The sequence below is a fragment of the Pristis pectinata genome, chromosome 11 (genome assembly GCF_009764475.1).
Source record: "Pristis pectinata isolate sPriPec2 chromosome 11, sPriPec2.1.pri, whole genome shotgun sequence".
NCBI lineage: Eukaryota > Metazoa > Chordata > Chondrichthyes > Rhinopristiformes > Pristidae > Pristis > Pristis pectinata.
Window position 1 is genome coordinate 28,732,361 of NC_067415.1, and position 20,729 is coordinate 28,753,089.

General features: G+C 37.9%; 1 protein-coding gene across 5 annotated transcripts in view; it reads left to right on the forward strand.

The window, feature by feature from the left end:
• The window catches only part of LOC127575773 (uncharacterized), a 177,643-nt gene that overhangs the window by 72,967 nt on the left and 83,947 nt on the right, over nt 1-20,729 (forward strand). For 3 of the 5 annotated variants that reach the window (XM_052025852.1, XM_052025854.1, XM_052025853.1), the window contains exon 3: nt 10,803-10,917. The exons of the other annotated variants lie outside the window; for them this stretch is intronic. In XM_052025852.1, the coding sequence (XP_051881812.1) occupies nt 10,870-10,917 (48 nt within the window). In that variant the 5' untranslated portion in view covers nt 10,803-10,869. The remainder of the gene's footprint in view (nt 1-10,802; nt 10,918-20,729) is intronic. 5 annotated transcript variants of the gene reach the window in all.

Here is a 20,729-nt window from a genome sequence, read left to right on the forward strand (position 1 = left end):
TAAACTATTTTTAGTTTATAGTAGCCAATAGAAGTATGATTAGTGCGGAATGATAAACTAATTTCCTGTTTTTACTGTGCTCATATTCTTTTATATTAATCTTTGCGGTGCCTGTGGTTCAGTTTTTACAGAATAAACCATTAATATGTTCCATGTAATGTTGTGAGTAATCCCTCATTAGATACAGAAGTAGTCCACAGGCCAGTACAGCTAATGCCGTGGATTGTTGATGTTTGAATCAAACTTTGGGTGGAGGAAGAAAGAGTAGTGTATGCATGTTGCAGTCTCTGTTGTTATATAAGCACATGTCTAAAGAACAGATTCAGACTAAGACTGGTGAATGTTACAACTAAGGAAAGAAATCTGAGCTGCTACTTTCCAGTTATGTAAGCCAAACCTAAGAGTCTGGTTTTGTGGACAATCTTTGCTTTAGTTGTTCTAAAATACAACTTTGTTTTATTTTCTGTATAGCCCAAAGTCTTTTGGCACAGGATCTTCATTTACACTTGATAAATGGTAAGATAGATTAACATTAATTGTCATTACCATTTATCAATAGCATTACTGTTTAATTCTCTCTTGTCTTGGTGTTGAAATATAATTTCAAAGCTCCACTTAGACTTAAGGTGTGCGAGCTAAAGCACTGATGAAAAGTGAAATGATATTGTTTTTCATCTGTCTGCAGTTGGGCGTTTATTAATAACATTAGATTGATTTGGACTATAGATTTAGGAAAAAATTTCTCTGCTTTGAGACACTGGCTCAGAATTGTTAAGCTGGAGATACTGGTGTACAGTCATTGACCAGACAAAAGCATAGATGGAGAAAGGGGCAAATGAGACTATTTTCAGCTGGATAAGAGAAAAAAATAAAAGTTGGAAGGAAATCTGACACTAACTGACCAGCTGGTAGAAATTACTTGCTATCTGTAAAAATGTAAAGACTGTGGGAAGGACAAACAATGCTAAGTAGGGCACTGTAGTGCATAATATCCTCTAGGGAGAAGAGTGGAAAATGGTTATTACAGGTTATTCTGTAGTTAGAGGATTGTTTTTGCAGTCAGAATTGAGAATCCTGAAGGGTGTACTCCCAACCCAGTGCCAAGGTAGGATGCATCTTGATTGACCAAAAAGGGGAGGGAGGAGTAGGATCCTATTGTCTGTTCCATGCCAGAACTGGTGACGTAGAAAGGTATGTTGCTAAGGGAGCTTTGGAGTTGGGAACTAAATTCAACAGCAAGACCTCTTGCATAATTTTCATATTACTGTCAAGCTGTGTTCAATTGTCATGGGTGTCAAACAGGCTAGGAAAATCAACATATGCAAAGTGACTAGTATTGGGGTGGGGGTGGGGGGTACTTCATTTAATGGGATATTGGTACCTTTACTGGGACAGGAGGAGCTGTACCATTGAGGCAGACTGTCCATGAACCAGGCTTGATCGAAGGTCCTAGCAGAATAAGTTTATTTTCTAACTTAATTTTGAGGGTGGCAACTGCTTCTGATAAAATAAAGTAACTTGTGCTTGAAAAGAGGAGTTGGTAGTATTCATGTAGCTATTTGGTAGTAGATTTGCCAGCAGTCGTTTGAAATAAAAGCATTAAACGGGTGCAGATGGCACAGCTGAGTCAGGTGTCGAAACCATGAAGGTACCAAATTCTATGCCAGAATTTCAGTTAGTGATCAATGTGGTAGTGGAAGGCAGGTTCCACAGCTCTAATTTACTTTTCAGTAACTTTTGAGGAATCTTACATATGGATGGCAGATGAGGAAAGGGTAAGGCTGAGATCTGATGTGCTCCATGATCAACTGACGTGCCCAGATATGCTCTCCATATTCACACATGAAAATTGGTTGTCTGCACTGATTATTAACAGCATTTAAGTGAATGTATGCAGGCCCTCACCAAACAATTTTTAATGTTGTTTCAAGTAAACTAAATTCTACCCATATCTGATCTGCAGCAAAATCTTCACCAGCTCATTCCCAACAGGCAAGACCTGGTGAATCATAATGGTAAAAAACGAAGTGGGAACTCTCATTTACAGTTTCACTGAAAATATTCACTGAGGTTCCATGTACTGGTGCTGAATGTTATTGTATCAAAGGTAAAAGTAGCCCCTTGTTTTTGGAATTTAATCTCAAATACAATCTTTTATTTTGTTGTTCTATTATGGCTGAAATATCTTGTCTTGCATTACATCTTGTTACTTAATAGCTCACTCTGATCTCTGTCAGTTCTGTCTACACGTGAATGAAAGCTTTAGTCCAGTTCTGATATATTGCAAATCATCCAGTCACACTTTTCTGTCCATTAATATAAATGGGTGGAAAACATAAATACTAATTGTCACGAACCAGCAACAAAAGAAACACACTGAGCATGATTCAGTGTTAAAAACTATTTTATTAATCACTACTTATGATAATACGTAAAATAAAAGTAAAAATGTTAGTATGTTAGAATTCAAAAATGTTAAACCTCGAACGTTAACCCCAAAACTAAACTCTTCGTGTGTGTGTGACAAAGTCCCAAACTCCAAGTTCCGGAATGGTTCTTAAAGTTCAGTTCCGCAAGCCATAAGGTGAAACATGAGCAAGGGCTTCTTCAACAACCACTGTTGTCTGAAGATAAGACGTAGACGTAGAGAAACATAGAGAGAGTAAATACGAAATCCAAATGTTCCACGATGGAACCCCAGCGACACTTCAGTGTTCACTCGGTAGTGACTTCCTCACCCCGAAAAGCATCCGAATCGTGGTTGTCCACACACACAAATACCTGTTTCCTTCTACAGGTCAGCAACAAAGTGAACTCCACCGGATTACTTCCAACTTCCATACATGGATTTCAGTGACAGACACAGTTATAGTTTCTCATCCATCAATAGAGAAAACTAGCAGGCTGGTGTCTCTCTCCCTTCTCTCTCTCTTCTGACTTCTACAACAACATCATTACGTCCTTTATCTTCTATTGACGTAAGCACGCCCCACACACACATACACACACACTCTCTATCTTAAAGGGACTTTCACTGAGTCCGTAACATAATATTGCAATTCCTAACACGTGTTGGTTGTAAATGAAACTTTACTCTGTAAGTTTTCATTAAAAATTCACTCGTATAGATATCATTCGATTCAGTCCAAGTCTTGATAGGAATTTTCACTTAATTTTTGTCTGTCTTTCAGCTTTGAGCATCTTATATCTCACAATGTAGCCATCCTTGGTGTTTATTTTATTCCCTTTATCGCTTTAATTATTGGGTTACAACAGAGTTTTAGAATTCATGTATTGCAAAACGACCAGAGCTGTTACTTGCCTATGAACTACTCTTCTCTGACAGCATTCTCATCAATATAAATAGAGTTACGGCCCTTATTCCACTTCTATTTAATCACAGCAGGAGGAGCAGCAGATGACTATTAGATGGACTAAGAGAGGGTGCCATACTCCTTTCTCAAGGCAGATTCTGAGAAAGCTGGAGAAAATTCCAATAGACAAAGTATTTTGAACTTGAAAATTGTTACATTTATAGAAAATCTTACTTCAGATCACTTATTTACAAGCGAATGAGCAACAAGACACCCAACAATGAAAGGAGCAGCAATAATGCACAGTTGCATCTTCTGTAACATTTAAGTTTAAATGCCTTGGGTAAATTCAGCATCCTGTAATTATTTTTAAAGTTGATCAACTTTAGGGAGGGAAGGCTTATTAAAATAGCTCCCTCTTCATAGTCAGACAACATGTAAGAAGTGTCTAGATAAGCATTTGATCGCCGAGGCATAGAAGTGCTGGAAGATGGTTGATGTAAACGTAGTGGGCTGAATGGCCTGTTTCCATGCTGTATGACTGAGTGTCTGAGATCTGAACCAAATTCATTCTGGAGTCAGGCGCTAAAATTGGTTCCGAAATGTCTTCAATGGTATAGTTAATTGTGTGTGTGTGTGTGTGTCTGTGTATCTACTTGCCTTTGATTTTCTATTTAAAATGCTGTGTAAAACTTGAGAGTAAGAGCATGCCACATGAAATGTTTGACATTTCTTTATATCATTTTCATATTGAACCTGAACCATGATAGGGATTGATTTTAACTTGAATCAAATGTTGTTCATACTAAATTCCATTCCAAAATCATCTGAGGAAAAAATATTTAATTAGAACATGTACACAGAATCTTGTGCCAAATGAAATGCATCACTTCATGCCGCAATATCAATAGTCCAAAGATTAAAGAGTGGTGAACTGAGGGATTTTGTCTTCTAGCAAAATGTTCTTGAGTATAATTTTGTCAAAATATACTGGTTGCAGTATAAACAAATGACTGAGGGAAAGTATGACACATGTTCTTTGCTGTAAATGCATTACCACCAACCATGAATTTATGGGTGGAGTCATTAGTTTTTTTTTACTGCCGACATATCACACAGTGTACCTCGGCTGTGCACCTCACACGAGTGTTGTAGTGGATCTGTAAAGGACATAAACCTCTGAGCAAGAAAGTTGTTTTGGTTCAATTTGAGCATGTACTTTCATTTGGATTGGAAGCAAGTGCACTTTGAAGAGTTTTGGTTCTCAAGATTTGGTGAGTTTACATGAAGCGATTTTAGTAATGTTAAGCAAAAAAAAACCAAACTGCTGGAGAAACTTAGCGAATCAGGCAACATCTGAGGGAAATGGACAGTCGATGTTTCGGGTCGAGACCCTGCATCTGGACTCTCAGTCCAGATGCAGGGTCTCGACCCAAAATACCGTCTCTCCATTTCCTTCCATAGATGCTGCCTGACCCGCTGAGTTCCTCCAGCAGCTTGTTTTTTGCTCCAGATTCCAGCATCTACAGTCTCTTGTGTCTCCATTAGTAATGTTAAACATTGATGGGCATATTGATTGTATTTGATTATGAAATGTAATAAATCTATTGTAATATCTACTTATCAAAATAATCCTTGTTATAAATTCAAAAGTTATTTTTGACCTATTTTAAATTTTATGCAATTAAGTTTTGTTCTTCCAAAGGAATAATACTTATGTTTTAAATGCTGATGAGTCAAGCTAATTGTATGCAGCTAGAAGTGGAGTATAATAAATGATTAATTATAGTTCAGTTCTAACTGGATAAATTGTTTTTCTTTGGGTTAGGCTCTGTACTGTAGCTCATGACAATGTTTTGTTTAAGATTAAGAGGCTCAAGTTGTCTTTAATTCATAATGCAACTTTATTTGCTTAAAATATTTGCTTTAGTTTATAATATGTTACCTTCTCATTATGAAAATATTTCTGGGATGCAGTTTCTTGAGCTCTGGGTAGTAACTCATCCTTAATGAGCTTCGCTTGGATTGACAGTCTAGTTAACCTAAGAAAAGTTACACTCAAGCCTGATGTCTTCTCCCCTAATATGTTGTTTCATCAGAGGTTACTGGAATTTAGTCATTAGTAGGAACTCCAATCTTTTTCTCCAGAACAACAGCCTAGAGTTACAAAATCCTGATGCTGAACAAAAAATCTAGAGACTTCCAAAAATAAAAATGGAAAGTGCTGCAAACACTCAGAAGTTCTGAGTGTTTCCAATATTCTCTCTTCATTTCAGATTTCCAGCATCTGCAGTTATTTTTGGTTTTCTAAATGTTTAACAGTCTTTACAACTTAATTTCTGGTTAGACAAGCTCCCTCAGCCATCATTTCTTAATGAAGAACAAATGTTCCTTTTCACATCTGATGGGATTGCAGGTAGCAATTCTTTCAGTGATCTGATTGTAACAAGTGCATTTCAAAGTAAAGAAAACTTTGGGGAGTAAAAGGGCAGCATTTAAAATGCTCTGTTCATTAAAAATTTGGCTGTATTTGAAGGTACTTACACAGTTATGAAGAATTTTTGTTTTTTTATTACCTTCATTCAGTCATATCACATTGAATGATAGTTTGGGGAATATTATGCTAAATTTGCCTGAAGAGATTAGTCACCTGGGGAATGTCCTTGCCTTAAGACATTTGTGACATTATAATGATGTGGTGCCCTCATTACCTCCTTCAAACTTAACTGGATCAGAAAGCACTTCACTGCTGATTCATTATCTCCACCTTTTTTTCATGCTTTTTTTTCCAATTCTCTAAGGTTTTCTTCCTGAAAACATTACTTGTATTGGCTGCAGCTTCAGTGATGGTGGCAGTTTGTAGAGGCACTATAGAATTAAATATTCTGGAGCAATTGTAAATTGACCTTTCTGCTAAGGAGAATGGTCCTTTGTATTCATTCTGTTGAGCCCCTCATAGTTTTATCTACCTCAATTAAATCCCACCTATGCGTCATATCTTTAAATTTAAATGCTCTCTCAGCCTATCTAGTCTTTCCTCAGAGTTAAGATTATCCACTCTTGGCAACATCCTTGCAAATCTTCATTGAACCTTTTCTAAGGTAATCATATTTTTCTTGTAATGTGGTGACCAGAAGTTTACTCTGGATGTGGCCCAATGGAGTTTTATACAATCCTGCAATAATCACACTGTTCTTGTGTTGAAGTAACAGGAAAAAAAACTTGAAATACTGAGCAGCTCGGGCAGCATATGTGAAGAGTTCAGGTTGATGACCTTTCATGTTGCTTTTATGCTCCTCTAATTTTTCTTTTAATTTCACATATACTTTCTAACTTTTCTGTAGTATTAGAGACTCAGCATTTGACAGAACCTTCCTCTTTTTGCCTTATCCTACTTTATTTGGTCTTTGCTGCCCGTGGGGCTCTAGATCAGAATTAGATTTATCATCACTGACTTGTATGACATAAAATTTGTTGTTTTGTAGCAGCAGTACAATGTAAAGACATAAAATTACTATAAATTACAAAACTAAACAGTGCAATAAAAAGGAATAATGAGGTAGTGTTCGTGGACTGTTCAGAACTCTGGCAGAAGGGAAGAAGCTATTTCTGAATCATTGAGTGTGGGTCTTCAGGCTCCTGTACCTACTCCCTAATATTAGTAACGAGAAGAGGGCACGTCCAGGATGGTGAGGGTCCTTAATGATGAATGCCACCTTCTTGAAGCACTGCCTCTTGAAGATGTCCTCGATAGTGGGGGGGGGGGGGGTTGTGCCTGTGATGGAGTTGGCTGAGTCTATAACCCTTTGCAGCCTCTTGCGATCTTTGTGCATTGGAGGCTGTATACCAGGCTGTGATGCAAGCAGTCAGAATGCACTCCACCGTATATCTATAGAAATTTGCAAGAGTCTTTGGTGACATACCAAATCTCCTCAAACTCCTAAAGAAGTAGAGCCACTGGTGTGCTGCCTCCATGATTGCATCAATGTGTTGGGCTCAAGGTAGATCCTCCAAGATGTTGACGCCCAGGAATTTGAAGCTGCTCACTCTATCACTGCTGACCCCTCAATGAGGACTAGTGTGTGTTCTCCCGCCTTTCCCTTCTTGAAGTCCACAATCAACTCCCTGGTCTTGCTGTTGAGTGCGAGGTTGTTATTGTGACACCACTCAACCAGTCGATCCATCTCTCTACGCCTCCTCGTCACTATCTGAGATTTGGGAGTCTCTTGTTCTGACATAGATCTACATTCTAGAAATAGGAAAGGAGTCACTTCCAGTTCAAGTTTGTGAACTTGCATTAAAATTTGACATTTTTCGTCATGTTGTATGTGTACCACAATGTAACAATAAAAAATCAAATTTTTGACGGCTAATATGCCTGCCAAATCAGTCAGTAACAAAAGCAAAAGTTTCACAAACTGGCAATGGCATGAATGAAGCAATAACCAGTACAGAGAACAATTCCTCAATTTTGACAATCAGCAAATACCTCCTTTTCCCCCTCATACCTGGACTTCTGAGTGATGAATTAAAATAGGCCCTAATATATTTCAAAGCCATTTTAGCAGGTGGTTTCTCCATTAATTCATCAGATATTTTGGTGTAATTAAATCTTAACGTTCTTAAAAAATACTTATTCTTTTGGTTTGACTTTGGGGCTTGATGTCAGGAGCAGAGGTGAAGGGGGGGGGGGGGGTAGGGTGGGCATGGGGAAAAGAAGGAGCACTGAATGCTGCACAGACTGCTAGAATAGGATGTGGAGGAACAGACCGAGGAAGCAAGTTAATATGGGAGTAATGTGTCAGGAGACTCTGATCCTTCATGAAAACTGTGACTCAGCTCTTCTTCCTGCCCAACCAAGTATTCTGCTCCAGACTCTAAAGCTGCTCCAGTATAACAGTACTTTTGACCACAAATCTTCACGTATTAAGCTCCTTCCAAACTTTAATGAGTGCCAAGGAAAACATCTGAATATTCCTTTTACTGCAGTCATGATGGTCATTGTTACTCTGTTTATTGAGTGAAGACAAGAACATAGAAATAAAATGAAGTGGTGTCCATTTGTCACCTTGTCTGTTTTACCATTCAATAATATCAGTGCTGATCTTGATCTCAGCACCCTTTCCAATCTCTTAATTCCCTCAATATCTGTGTCTATGCTGTAGGAATACTCAGTGGCTAAGCCTCTTGGGTCAAATATAGAGTAGAATGTGAGGAGAATAATCTTGATGGTTAATGTATACTTGTTGGCCCAAAGGGCTTGCTGTCCCAACTCTAACCTTACTAATATTTCCTGTGAATATTTGCAAATGAATGATATCCATTTCTAGCTGCAGTGGAATCTTTGCCAGGAGTGGAGAGAAAGTAGATGCAAAATGAAAAGGAAGTACAGGTAACAATTAACAAAGGGGTTACATTCCTAAAAGAACTCTTCCTTGTGCAAACATTTGTAAAGTGGGAGGTAGCTCTTTCTTTGGAACATACTCAGCTTGGTTCCAAGTACTGAGAATCTTAGTAACTTGAGGTTTAAAAAAATATGAAACAACATTTGGTCTTAAGTACATCAAATATCACATTTGCAAAGGTTTCCACTCAAGAACCATCACTGGATTATGTCACTGGTCTGCTCATTCTCCCAACCTATCACTATACTCATCACTCTTGCCAAACTTCCAACCTTTGTGCCATCTGCAAATATGGAAGTTTTATCCTGCACACTCATCTTAAGACTGAGGTTTTGAAGAAAAAACAATGGTTGCAATTCTGACCATTGGCGAGCTCCACTTGTCTGAAAAGCAGCTGATTTTCACTACTTAGTGGTTTCTATCTTTATACCAGTTTCTTATCCATTATGTAACTGACTTTTAATTCCATGGGCCTCACATTTGCTAACTGGCCTTTTGTGGGGACTTCATCAAACGGTTTCTGAAAATCCAGGTTGATGACATCTTTCTGCATTTGCTTCATCAGCATTCTCTGTTACTTAAAAAATTCAATCAGGTTTCCCAAACGATTTGCCTTGACATCCTTGCTGACCCTTCTTCATGAACTCCAACTTTTCCAAACACCTTTTAATGTTTTCCTTCATTATTGCTTTTAAAAGCTTTCCATAAACCAGATTAAATGGGCTACTCTTTTATTTTGAACAAAGGTGTTTTTTGTGTTTGTCATTTTACAATCCTTTTGCACCTTTCCTGCCTCTAGGAATTATAACAGCAGGACTTTCTGCATCCTCCACCCATGCCTCCCACAGGAACCTAAGATGCATCCCATCCAGACCAGGTGATTTGCTTGCTTTAAGCATTCTTAGCCTTTCTATTATCTGGATGTTATCAATTTTCATCCCATCCATTCTCTCTGCTACTATCCCTTTTTCTTATTAGGCAGTACCTTCTGACTGAAAATGACTTGCTTCTGCTCTAGCTACCTTAGAACCCACAAAACCAATGAGGCCAGTGTGGGAGCTAATGCCTCTTTCACAGGTGAGGAGGAGGTGGGTATTTTAAGAGCTGGTGCTCTTCTTCCACCATTTATGCACAGCTTCTGTGTGCTCTTGATGTGTGACCTCAATACCATACCAAATGCTCCTTGTTTGATCAATTGAGGCATTGTACTACTTTAAGGGGGCTTTGGGCATATCCTTGAATCTGTTTTTCTGTCAGTCTGGTAATTGCAGATAGATAGGAATTACTACTTTAATAGTAGCTCTCAAACCCATCAACAAGAAGGATAAAGGCAGCAGGTGCATGGTGATACCACTATCCACAGGTTTTCCATGAGGTTGCACACCATGCTGACTTGAAAATATATTGCTGCTTGTTCATCATCACTCGGTTTAAGTCCTGAAGCTCCCAACTAAGTAGCACTTGTGGGAGTTCCTTCACCAAACAACAGCAGTGGTTGAAGGTGGCTAACAACAACATTGTTGAAGAAAATCAGTGATGTGCAGTAAATACTGGCCTTGCCAGCAATCCCCACATTTTGAAAAATGAATAAAATAAGGAGTTCTTCCAGTTATTCAATGTAATAAAAATACCATGACCTTTTAAATAGATCGGATAGATGATTGACATTATGCAGTTTTGGCTTAGTTTTATAGCTTGTGCAATTTATGTCAAGAGTGCACTGACTTCCCATGCTATGTAACATTTTATTGAAAAATCAAATTTGAAATCTAATTGCTCAGAAGGCTTAAGGCCACAATTACCTGCCAGCAGCAAGCCGACTGCAAGCCACCCAGCCACTAACCCCTCTCCCCAAGTTTAGAATGTTGTCAAAGCTGTTGAAAGCATAGAATGCTTCTAATTTTGACATAGCTTTTAAATGCTTTTTCATAACTCTATATCAGCTTAAAATGAAAACAAGTACAGAACAAAATTCAACTATATCCAATTAATTTGAAAAGTTATCATATACCAATATTTGCATTGTTCCCTCGTATTCTTTTCTTTCAATTTAAGTGAACAAAGTCCCTGATTTCCCCCATAGGTGTTCTGCTCTTGGACTTCATGAGGAAACTGATGTCAGAGCTTATTTGGGAAATCATAGATGGAAAATGGCCAGAAAGTTTGGAACTTCTATCAGTTGGCCTACAGAGGTAATGGTATGTATAAATCCAAAGGCAGGAAAAAAAGAGGTCATTTTAATAATGTCCTGATATTCTGCTTAGAAAGGGAAAAGAATACAAGTCAATAGACCAGTCTGCAATAACTATTATGAAAAAAACAAGAACATATCAACTTTGTTTGTTGCCATGAATCTTTAAGGAAAGAAAATCGGGTTAAACGAAGCCCAAATTTTTTTTGCATGAACCTTACCGATAGTTATATGACGGTACCATAGTGACCTCTTTTATATTCCTGCATTTAATTTTGTTTTGTAAGTTTGTGTCCATTATGGTATAATGCTTGAAATTAACTGATGTAAAATTCTTATTTACATTTGGGGGTTGCGGTGGGCTGCTGTTCATTGTTTGTAATTGGTTCCTTTGTACCTTCTAAATTGGATGGATTGCTATTGCATCACAGAATCTGGTCTGGCTCCATCACCACTATTGTCATTCGATATTTCTTGCCTTCCACCCCTATCGTGGACCTTGTCTTTTGTTCTATCCACCTCTACGCTTTTCCCACATGTTAAAACTTTTATTTGCAGTTCTGATGAAACATCATCAATTCTGTTTCTCGCTCTATTTACAACTCTTAGTTTATGCCAGATTTCCAGCATTTGATGTGAGTTTTGAGTTAATGAGTTTGAACCTGTTTTAGAAAGGCAAATTTTGGAGTAATAATTGTAGCATCCTGACTGTCAGGCTTTTTTTTGTTAAATTGACCAAATTAAAATTAGCACAATTGTTTTAATTTTGTGCCACTAAAAAAACAATCAGCAGTGAAATGTTCTCAAATGAATTGTTATCCAATTGTTATTGAATTGGTATCCCAGTGAAACTGAGGAATACGAATAATCAGAAGCAACTGTGCAGAGTAAATTCTGTGGTTTACTCGATGTTTGAGAATGAGTAAATGGAAGCTTAAGAAAAATTTGCAACAATTAAACTGAGAAACATTACACCTTTGTTTGCTTATTGCAAGGTTATTCACTTATAATTACTCTTTAATGGGAATCATCAATTTAGATCTTGATACCAGCCAATTGAGGCATGAATTTCTGTACGAGAAAGGAGGAATAAGGTGGTCATGGTAGGTAGAAGAGGAAGTACAGTGGTGCAGTTAGTAGCTTTGTAAAAGGTAACTGGACATGTAAGGGTTAATGGTGTGCAGCTATTATTCCTTCAACCATGGCGTGATATTGCTTCAACTATAGTCAATAGGGTGACTATAGTTATGGCTACAAGTTTGCAAGTGCTGGTGAGAAACAAAGAAATGTTTAAGGCATATCTTGCTTTGCTACAAGTTTGCTGTAGGCAACTGCCCTAGTATGTGCAATTTCCCACGGATTAAGTATAAAAGTAGGGACACTAACCAGTAAATCTGAGTGGGGATCAGTACAGAGCTCGCGTTACACTGTTTACTTTTTCTCTGTATCCCTCACTCCCGCTAGCGTTAAAATAATAAAGCATTAATTGTACGCTCCTTTGGTTCTGCTGTTGTCTGCTTTATTACAGCGCGGGTCAACTTTCACAGCTTTGCAGTGCTAGAGATCTGATGTCAATCCTGACTTCCAGTACTATCTGCGTGGAGTTTGCACGTTCTCCTTCTGACCACGTGGGTTCCTCCGGGTTCTGCTGTTTCCTCCCTCATGTGGATTGGTAGAATTGGCCACTATAAATTGCCCTGAATGTGGAGGAGAGTGGTAGAATTGATGAGAATATGGGAAAAATAAGGAAAGGATTAATGTAGCATTAGTGTAAATGGGTGGTTGATGGTTGGCATGGGCTTGATGGGCCGAAGGGCCCTCCCCCTCCCCCTCATATGGAGCGTGCTTGTAGTCTGAATAGACAGTGTCTTCAATCTGTTTATAAATGACCCCTCCCGACCTCTGTGTTATGGAAGGGTTGTAGTCCCTAGAAAACCATCCATATCAGCGATTTTCGTTTCCATAATGTGAAACCCTATTTCCCATTGAATCCCATGTTATAAGTGGAGATGCACTCCTATGGGATGTTTTTCCTTCAACAGTAATGACGGTATTGCAGTTGGTTCATTGTAGGTTTCTAAAGCAAATCTCTTAACTGGCCAGCAGCTGCTTTTGGAGACGTAAGTAACTGCAGATGCTGTAATCTGGAGCAAAAAAACAAATTGAAGGCTGGAAGGTAATGGTGATAGATGGAGACAGGAAGAAAAGGGAAGATGAAGCCAGGTGGGGAAAGGAGAGAGTGTCAAGCCGCATTATCTGCACATGGGTCAAGAAAGAGTATGCTGGCCTTCATCAGTTAGGGCATTGACTATAGGAGTTGGGACATTGACTATAGGAGTTGGGACATTATGTTGCAGTTGTATAAGTCGTTGGTGAGGCTACACTTGGAATATTGTGCACAGTTTTGGTCACCCTGTTATAGGAAAGACATGATTAAACTGGAAAGAGTGCAGAAAAGATTTGCGAGGATGTTGCCAGGACTAGAGGGCCTGAGTTACAGGGAGAGGTTGGCCAGGCTGGGTCTTTATTCCTTGGAACGTAGGAGAATGAGGGGCGAACTTACAGAAATATTTAAAATTATGAGAGGCATAGATAAGGTGAGTCCAAAACTAGGGGGCATAGATCTAGGGTGAGAGGGGAAAGATATAAAAGGGACTTGAGGGGCAACTTTTTCACGCAGAGGGTGGTGAGTATATGGAATGAGCCGCCAGAGGAAGTGGTTGAGGCAGGTACAATAGTATCATTGAAGAAGCACTTGGGTAGGTACAAGGAGGGGCAGGACCTGGAGCGATATGGGCCGAATGCAGGAAATTGGGACTAGCTGGGTGGGCACCGTGGTCGGCATGGACTGGTTAGGCCGAAGGGCCTGTATCCCTGCTGTATTGCTCTATAACTCTAAACGTGAGCTGAAAAATAGACAATATTTACTTCTTTTGCATTTTATGTTTATTTTTCCCCAAATAAATTCCATAAGAATGAATTTTATTCTGTATCTCAGGTCTTTGGTGATTTTTGGATTCTGTTTGGGTGGCTTTCATAACCCAAACAGCCATAATGTGTTGGCTCTGTCAAATTGTAAGAAGTGCAAGTAAATGCTTCCCCTGGCAACTGTTTTGGGCTCTGGACGATGGAAAAGGTGGTGGTGAAAGGGCAGGGCTCCTGTAGTTGTACTAAAGTGAGAAGAGATTATTTCATTTAAATGTCTTAAAAACTTAATTTTTCAGTAAATTGAAGGTTCTTCAGCTTTCTTTTTCAAAAGAAGTATTAACTAGGGATTGAGAGTGCATTGGCATTGCAGTTTTAGTTCTAAGTGAAGTAGTTTTGCATTGCTGTTAAACATGGGGAATGCAACTGAGATACTTCTGACCTGATTCTGAAGTGCAGAGATTTCAGCTCTCAAGGTCAGCTGTAACTTTGAAATCAGTCTACTTTTCACTGAATCTGCAATTCACTTGTATCCCAACACTGCAAATTTAGACAGCCAGTAGAGGTTTTTTCATCTTGTTGGCTCATGATAAAAAGTGGTGGAATGTCAGCTTTTATCATGAGCAGTTTTAAATGGAAAGCAGAGGAACTTCTACTTGTACAGTGCTTTGATCAGACCCTATCACTGCAGTTGGGTTTGAAAACTACACTTCAAGAAGCATCTACTATGTAGCTTCCACTGAAGAATACCAAACTGTTATTTTCCCAAACTGTGGATCTGGGTCAATTGAAATGTACGAGACATGAATTGGTAGATCTTCATTAGATGATATTATCAAGTGACATCTATCAAAGATGGATAAATGGAGGTGAAATTCAGCTCTGCTTTAATGTAATAAAATGACGAAGTGGGCATAAGAGGTCAAATAACTAAACATTCCTATATTCCTTTTAATTTCTACACATTTCAGATAAAATCCAGCTGACTTTTTTGTAACTCTTAGCTGAGTGCCTGAATTTGATTAAAATGCTCTTAATTTTGCCTTATATTAATTAACTTTGTTTAGTTGGATGTCTGGAGAATGATGTTTCTGAGCATGCAAAATTTATATTGTTGCATATCATTGTCTTACCCTGTAGCACAATGTCCAGTTTTTCACCAACCATTAATTCTGCTACTGGAGGAGATGACGACTCCAGTAGCAGAAGTTAGTGAAGTCAAGTTCGAAAGTGGTTTACAGAGTGTTTCCCTAGCTGTTCTGTCCTTTTCATTTATTCATTTTTCAAGATGTTAGTATCACTGGCAAGTACAACATTTATCACCCATTCCTAATTGCCCCTTTTAGAGTAGCTTGATAGGCCACTTCAATTCCTAATTGCCCCTTTAGAGTAGCTCGATAGGCCACTTGAGAGGACATTTAATAGTTAACCACTTTGTTGTGGGATACAGGATAGACCTGGTAAAGGTGGTAGATTTTGTCCCCTCAAGGCACTAGAGAACCAGCTGGGTTTTTCATGATGTTCATTTTTAAATTCCAGATTATGAACCATACTTAAATTCCACAGCAGCTATAGTGGGATTTGATCTTGGGTTTTAGGATTGTTAGTCCAGATCTTTGCATTAATAGGCCAGTAATTTAACTGCTGCAGCAGCACCACTGTAACCATCTCTTATTTCCACAGTGGGCAGTGCATTTACAAACCAAGCTCAGCAGGACTGACATTGTTACAGAGAATAAAAAACACTCACTGAAATTCTGGCATATGAGGTAATTTATTCCAGCTCTAAAATTTTGACCCATAATAATGTATTTGATATGCCTTCAAAGAAGAAAAATTTGCCAAAACTAAAACAGGTGAATATGAAACTTCAAATAAAAAGAGATGCTAGGAGAGAGTAATGAAATGCTGCTTTTTTTTTAATAAAAGAAAAAAGTGGACTTGGAAGAATAAAACAAAATATGGATGCAGAACTGTTTCGGGATTAGATTTGAGAGAGTGGAGCCTATTCAGCTGAATCATGTCTGTCAGTGTCAGAGGTATGAGGCCAGATGTAAGATGAGTTCGCTAGGGGTGTTGTGATGGAAGATTACTAGTACAAGACTGGTACAAGGGGTTCTGTTTTCACCGCGCCCCCATAAATCAGAAACATCAGTTTTCTATTGCTAACCATGTCATATCACTCTGCAATCATTTCCTATAATTTGATTTCACCCTAATGCTATTAATAATTAAACTAATGGAATATATACTGTATCCAGTTAATGAATCCCACTAAACATTATTGTTACTATCTTGAAAAATTCTTTAAATTATGGAATAATTTGCATTGTCAGATTTTCTTAAGTCATGTCTTCTATAACCTGGGAAGCCCCTTTATTGGGAAGAGTAAAGACTTAAACAAGGAATTCAACATCACCCAAGTATTCTTGTGTACATTGTAATTCACCTCTTTGTATTTAGTTTTTGGGGACAATGTCACAGTGTTGTATGTAAGGTGATACATCACTTTTGGGAAGGTATTTTAATGAGCGTGTTTCTGTAACAAAATAAGGGAACTTCAGAAACCCAAAGGTCAATATAGTCTCAATTTAGCTATGACATTTTGTGATGTACATTTGTAAATAACACTGACATTTGTGTTTTGTGATTTCAAGAATAAAATGCACAGTTGCCACTGAATTGGTCTGTGGGACAGTAGCTTAAGTATTGCATGTTCCAACTGGGCAATGCCTTTAATTGAGCTTACTGGACTTTGACATTAAGTGGTTCATTATCTGTGCTATTGACCATCAGAACATTGGATGCAAATAGTTGCTAATTAACTGAAATTCACTTTGGCCTCTATTATATCACTGTCTGGAAAGTGCAGCTTTAAGAATTGACATTGAAAAAATGTACAGTATAATGCCAAAACTTTTCAATAAAAAAAAATGACAGACTCTTCTGGCTGGTTAACTGGTTGGTCAGACATTGTTGTTGAATCAACATGCTACAGAAAGGCTGGAATGGTTTACAGATTACTTGCAAGTTGTGACTGCCAGATTTAACCTGGAACATAATATCTGGAAAAGACATGGCATATTTTTCATGTAATGGGGTTGTATCCATTTTGATTGGTGAATGCTAACAATTTTACATTTTGCCTATTCATTAAATATATACTAGTAGCCCACTTATTGCTACCCTACAGACTGTGATTTGTGTTCTGGGTCCCCCATTCTGCACACTCAAGTACATAGTCATAGTAGACATACAAAGTCATACTGCACAGAAACAGGCCTTTTGGCCCAACTCATCCATGTTGACCAAGATGTTGATCTGGACTGGTCCCATTTGCCTATGTTTGGCCCATATCCCTTTAGGCCTGTTCTATCCATGTACCTGTCCAATTGTCTGTTAAACATTGTAATTGTATCTGCCTCTACAATTTCCTCTATAGCCAATGAAGTAGTTTGTGCAGTGTTGTCACTGTACAACTGTGGGAAGTGAAATGGCCAATCTATGTATGACAAGCTTCTGCAAACAGCAATGTAATAATGACCAGTCTGTTATACTGATGTTAAACGATGGATAAGTATTAGCTAGGATACAAAGAATAATTCCACTTCTCTTTAAAATATCACTATTTGATATTTTACATTCACATAGCCCTCATTTAAATTCTAAGGCACTAGACCCTCCTCAAAGCCAATATGAGTAGTGGGCTAAAGGGCTGCAGCAAATAGAACTCTGCTAGTGCTGCACAAAACCCTGCTGCTCTGATGTACCGTTCTAGCTTAAGTCTCTTGATTTGCTGTGAATGATTTCTGACTTGGGCAAGATTGTTATTAACTGAGTCAAACCTGATACAATATGACTTAAGTTTAAAAGATATTATGTCCCTCCTGATGGCATTATTGAGCCATGACTTCCATTTTTTAAAAATTCTACACAGGACGACGGACACTACCAAAGCTTTGACAGTGGTGGTTAAGGGGAAATAATGGGAATGCCACTGTTATTGTCCCCTCTGGACAGGTTGGGTTACAGTAAAATCTGTAATAAACAAAAACATCTTAAAGCAGTGTCTCACATGTGGATCCTCACCACCTTTAGGTCCATATTTCTTGAGTTCAGTTAGAAACTCTATGAGTGATGTCTGAAAGCATTGTATATGTTTCATTTGGCTTGCTTGGGTGAGTCATTTCTTTGTGCAAGCACTATTGAACAAGGAAATGTGAATGGAAATGAAAGAAAAATTTATCTGAATTAGGAAGGTGTTTTTTTATCATTAAGAAAAAGATAAAGCCCAGCGATCATTTTAAGGCATTTCTTTGTTTTAAGATCAGGAAAAATAAGTTGCACCATCAGAATTCCATTTTTATCATACATTTCTGTCTTCTTTCGAGGACTATAGTCTTGCCTTTTAAATGAATCAATATGCTACTTGTCAGAGTTGCTGAATGTCGTTGGAAATTATTGACTCGAGCACACTGATTTAATTAGCATGTCGGAGCAATTTAATAAGAATAAATTAATAGCAAACTAGTAATATTTTAAAATTTAGTTAAAGGCAGAACATTTTTTTTCTTTTTACATACATATTTAAAAATCCAGTTTTATGATATTTTTCATTTTTGTATCTTTCTTAATGTTGGCCTCCTGGTGTCCTATCCTGTTAGAATTTTTATAGATTTAATTTCCTGTTCCTATTACACACCTACTGTGACTGACGACACTTATCCTTTTACATACTTAGATATATCACTCTGTCCTTCATCCATGTTTTGTAATGTTTTAATAGCCAGTGGTGGAATTTTGTTGGGGTTGGAGGGTGTGTGAGTACTGATAGGTACTGCATTTGAATATATGGTTGGCCAAATAAACAAAATGTTAATATATTGCCTACTTTTATTAGGAAAAATAAATTTGTAATTGTTCCACAGGACAGCTGATCCAAAGAAGTTCCACAAGAGATATCATCCAGGTGATAGGACACTCACAAATTCGCAATGTAATTGGGCAGAATCGATGTGGTTTCAAGACAAATGAAATGCATCTGACAGATCTAGTATGTCAAGAAATTGGGCTGCATAGGGCTGGCTTGTAGTGCTAAGTAATTGAAAATCAATTTAACCCAAGGTAAATCCCATTTATGACCATTTCCAAGTCTCATCATTCCAATTGTGAAATTTATCACTTCCTTTTATAAATCTTCATTCTAGTTCCTGCACTAAAACGACATCCCCTAGCTCTTGAACATCTGACTGAGAGTTGTTACTGTATCCACCAAACCCCCCCCCCCCATTATTGACATTTCTCCTTGAAAGAAGCGTATGTGAACCTATTCCCTCTCTCTATTCCACTCCACTCCATGCCACTTTACTCCATTTCTCAATGCCAGTAAAATGATCCAACCCCACTACCTTGCTACACCTAGTCATGGCCCAGAATAGTGCCCAGAAGCACTGGAATTTCTGGCATCCATTTGAGGAAAATACTTGAAGGATACATAGAGTGAACCAGTGGGTGCACCATAATTTGGATTTAAAGACATTTTAGAAGGTGTCACACCAAAGGTTGTTACATAAAATAAGACCTAATATTTTTTGGGATAAAATATTAACATGGATAGGGGATTGGTTAAAAGGTGAAAAGCTTTAAGAAGAAGCAATTTTCATTATGGCAGACAGTTACTGTTTGGATGTTACAAGGATCACTGGACCCTCAGCTTTTTATCAGTCTGCATAATGAGTTCATAGAAATGACCATGTGCTCCAATTTTGCTGAGCTTGCAAATTTAGGTGGAAAAGTGAGCTGCGAAGAGGACAACAAGAAGTCTGAAGAGATACTGACAGGTTAAATAATGTACAGAGGTATCTGAAAGAGTGGGCAAACAAAGTTAACATGTAGCCTCAGCAGTCAGTTAGGAAAAGAACATGGTATGTTGACCCATTGCAAAGGGGTTGGAGTACAAAAATAAAGAAGTCTTGCTGCAACTGTAGAAGACTTCAGTGATTCCACACTTAGAGTACTGTGTGCCTGTTTGTTCTGTATATGTAAGGAAAGATGTACTGAGCTTGGAGGCTGTGTAACATAGGTTTACTTCTATTAAATGGCCTTGTAAGTGATAAGGGCCATGTGGCCTACTTCTGTTCCTTATGTTCTCTGGTGCCTAAGCGAATAGCCACATTGTCAACATAGTATGTGCAAGATATTTAATTGGTTAGAAATGTGCATCATGCTAATCCTCTGCTCATTCCAATCCACGCAGCAAGCTGTAATCAGAAGTTGCTAGTTCAAAAACAATACTACACTAATTCAACACTAATGCTTCTGTTTCCCTTATCTAACTCAGGAACACTAAGGTACTTTTTAATACTGATTGTCACACCCCCAGAAATGTCAGAAGAAAATATAGACTATTGACTGTTTGTCCATGTCCTTGTTTCATTTGTACATTATGTGTATCATTTATCATCACTGCAGTAGTGAGGGAAGTGTGATACTCAGTGTTTGTACTTTCCCATGAAGCATGTCTCTTTTCCTTCCCTTTCCCCTTCTGCCTTGGTTTGATTATATTTTTGTTTAAAATATGAATACTCATGAACCTTAGTCATTTTTTTTCAAGCAATTTACTGAATTATGTTTACAGTATATCTTTTGGAGCAAAATGACCAAAGCAAAATATAGTAATAATGGTTTCACTTAATTTTTAAAAGAAGTCCTTGTTAACTGCAATAATTTTTAAAGCATACATATTTTGAGGATCATTAGATTGTACCTGCTTCTGTTCAGCATCTATTTACACTAGGAAAAGTATCTAACGCTATTTGTGTCTTAATTAGAATTTATCAAGCTTCTGCTTGCACTATATGTTGCAGTGTTCATTTTAAGCTTGAGCGAATATAT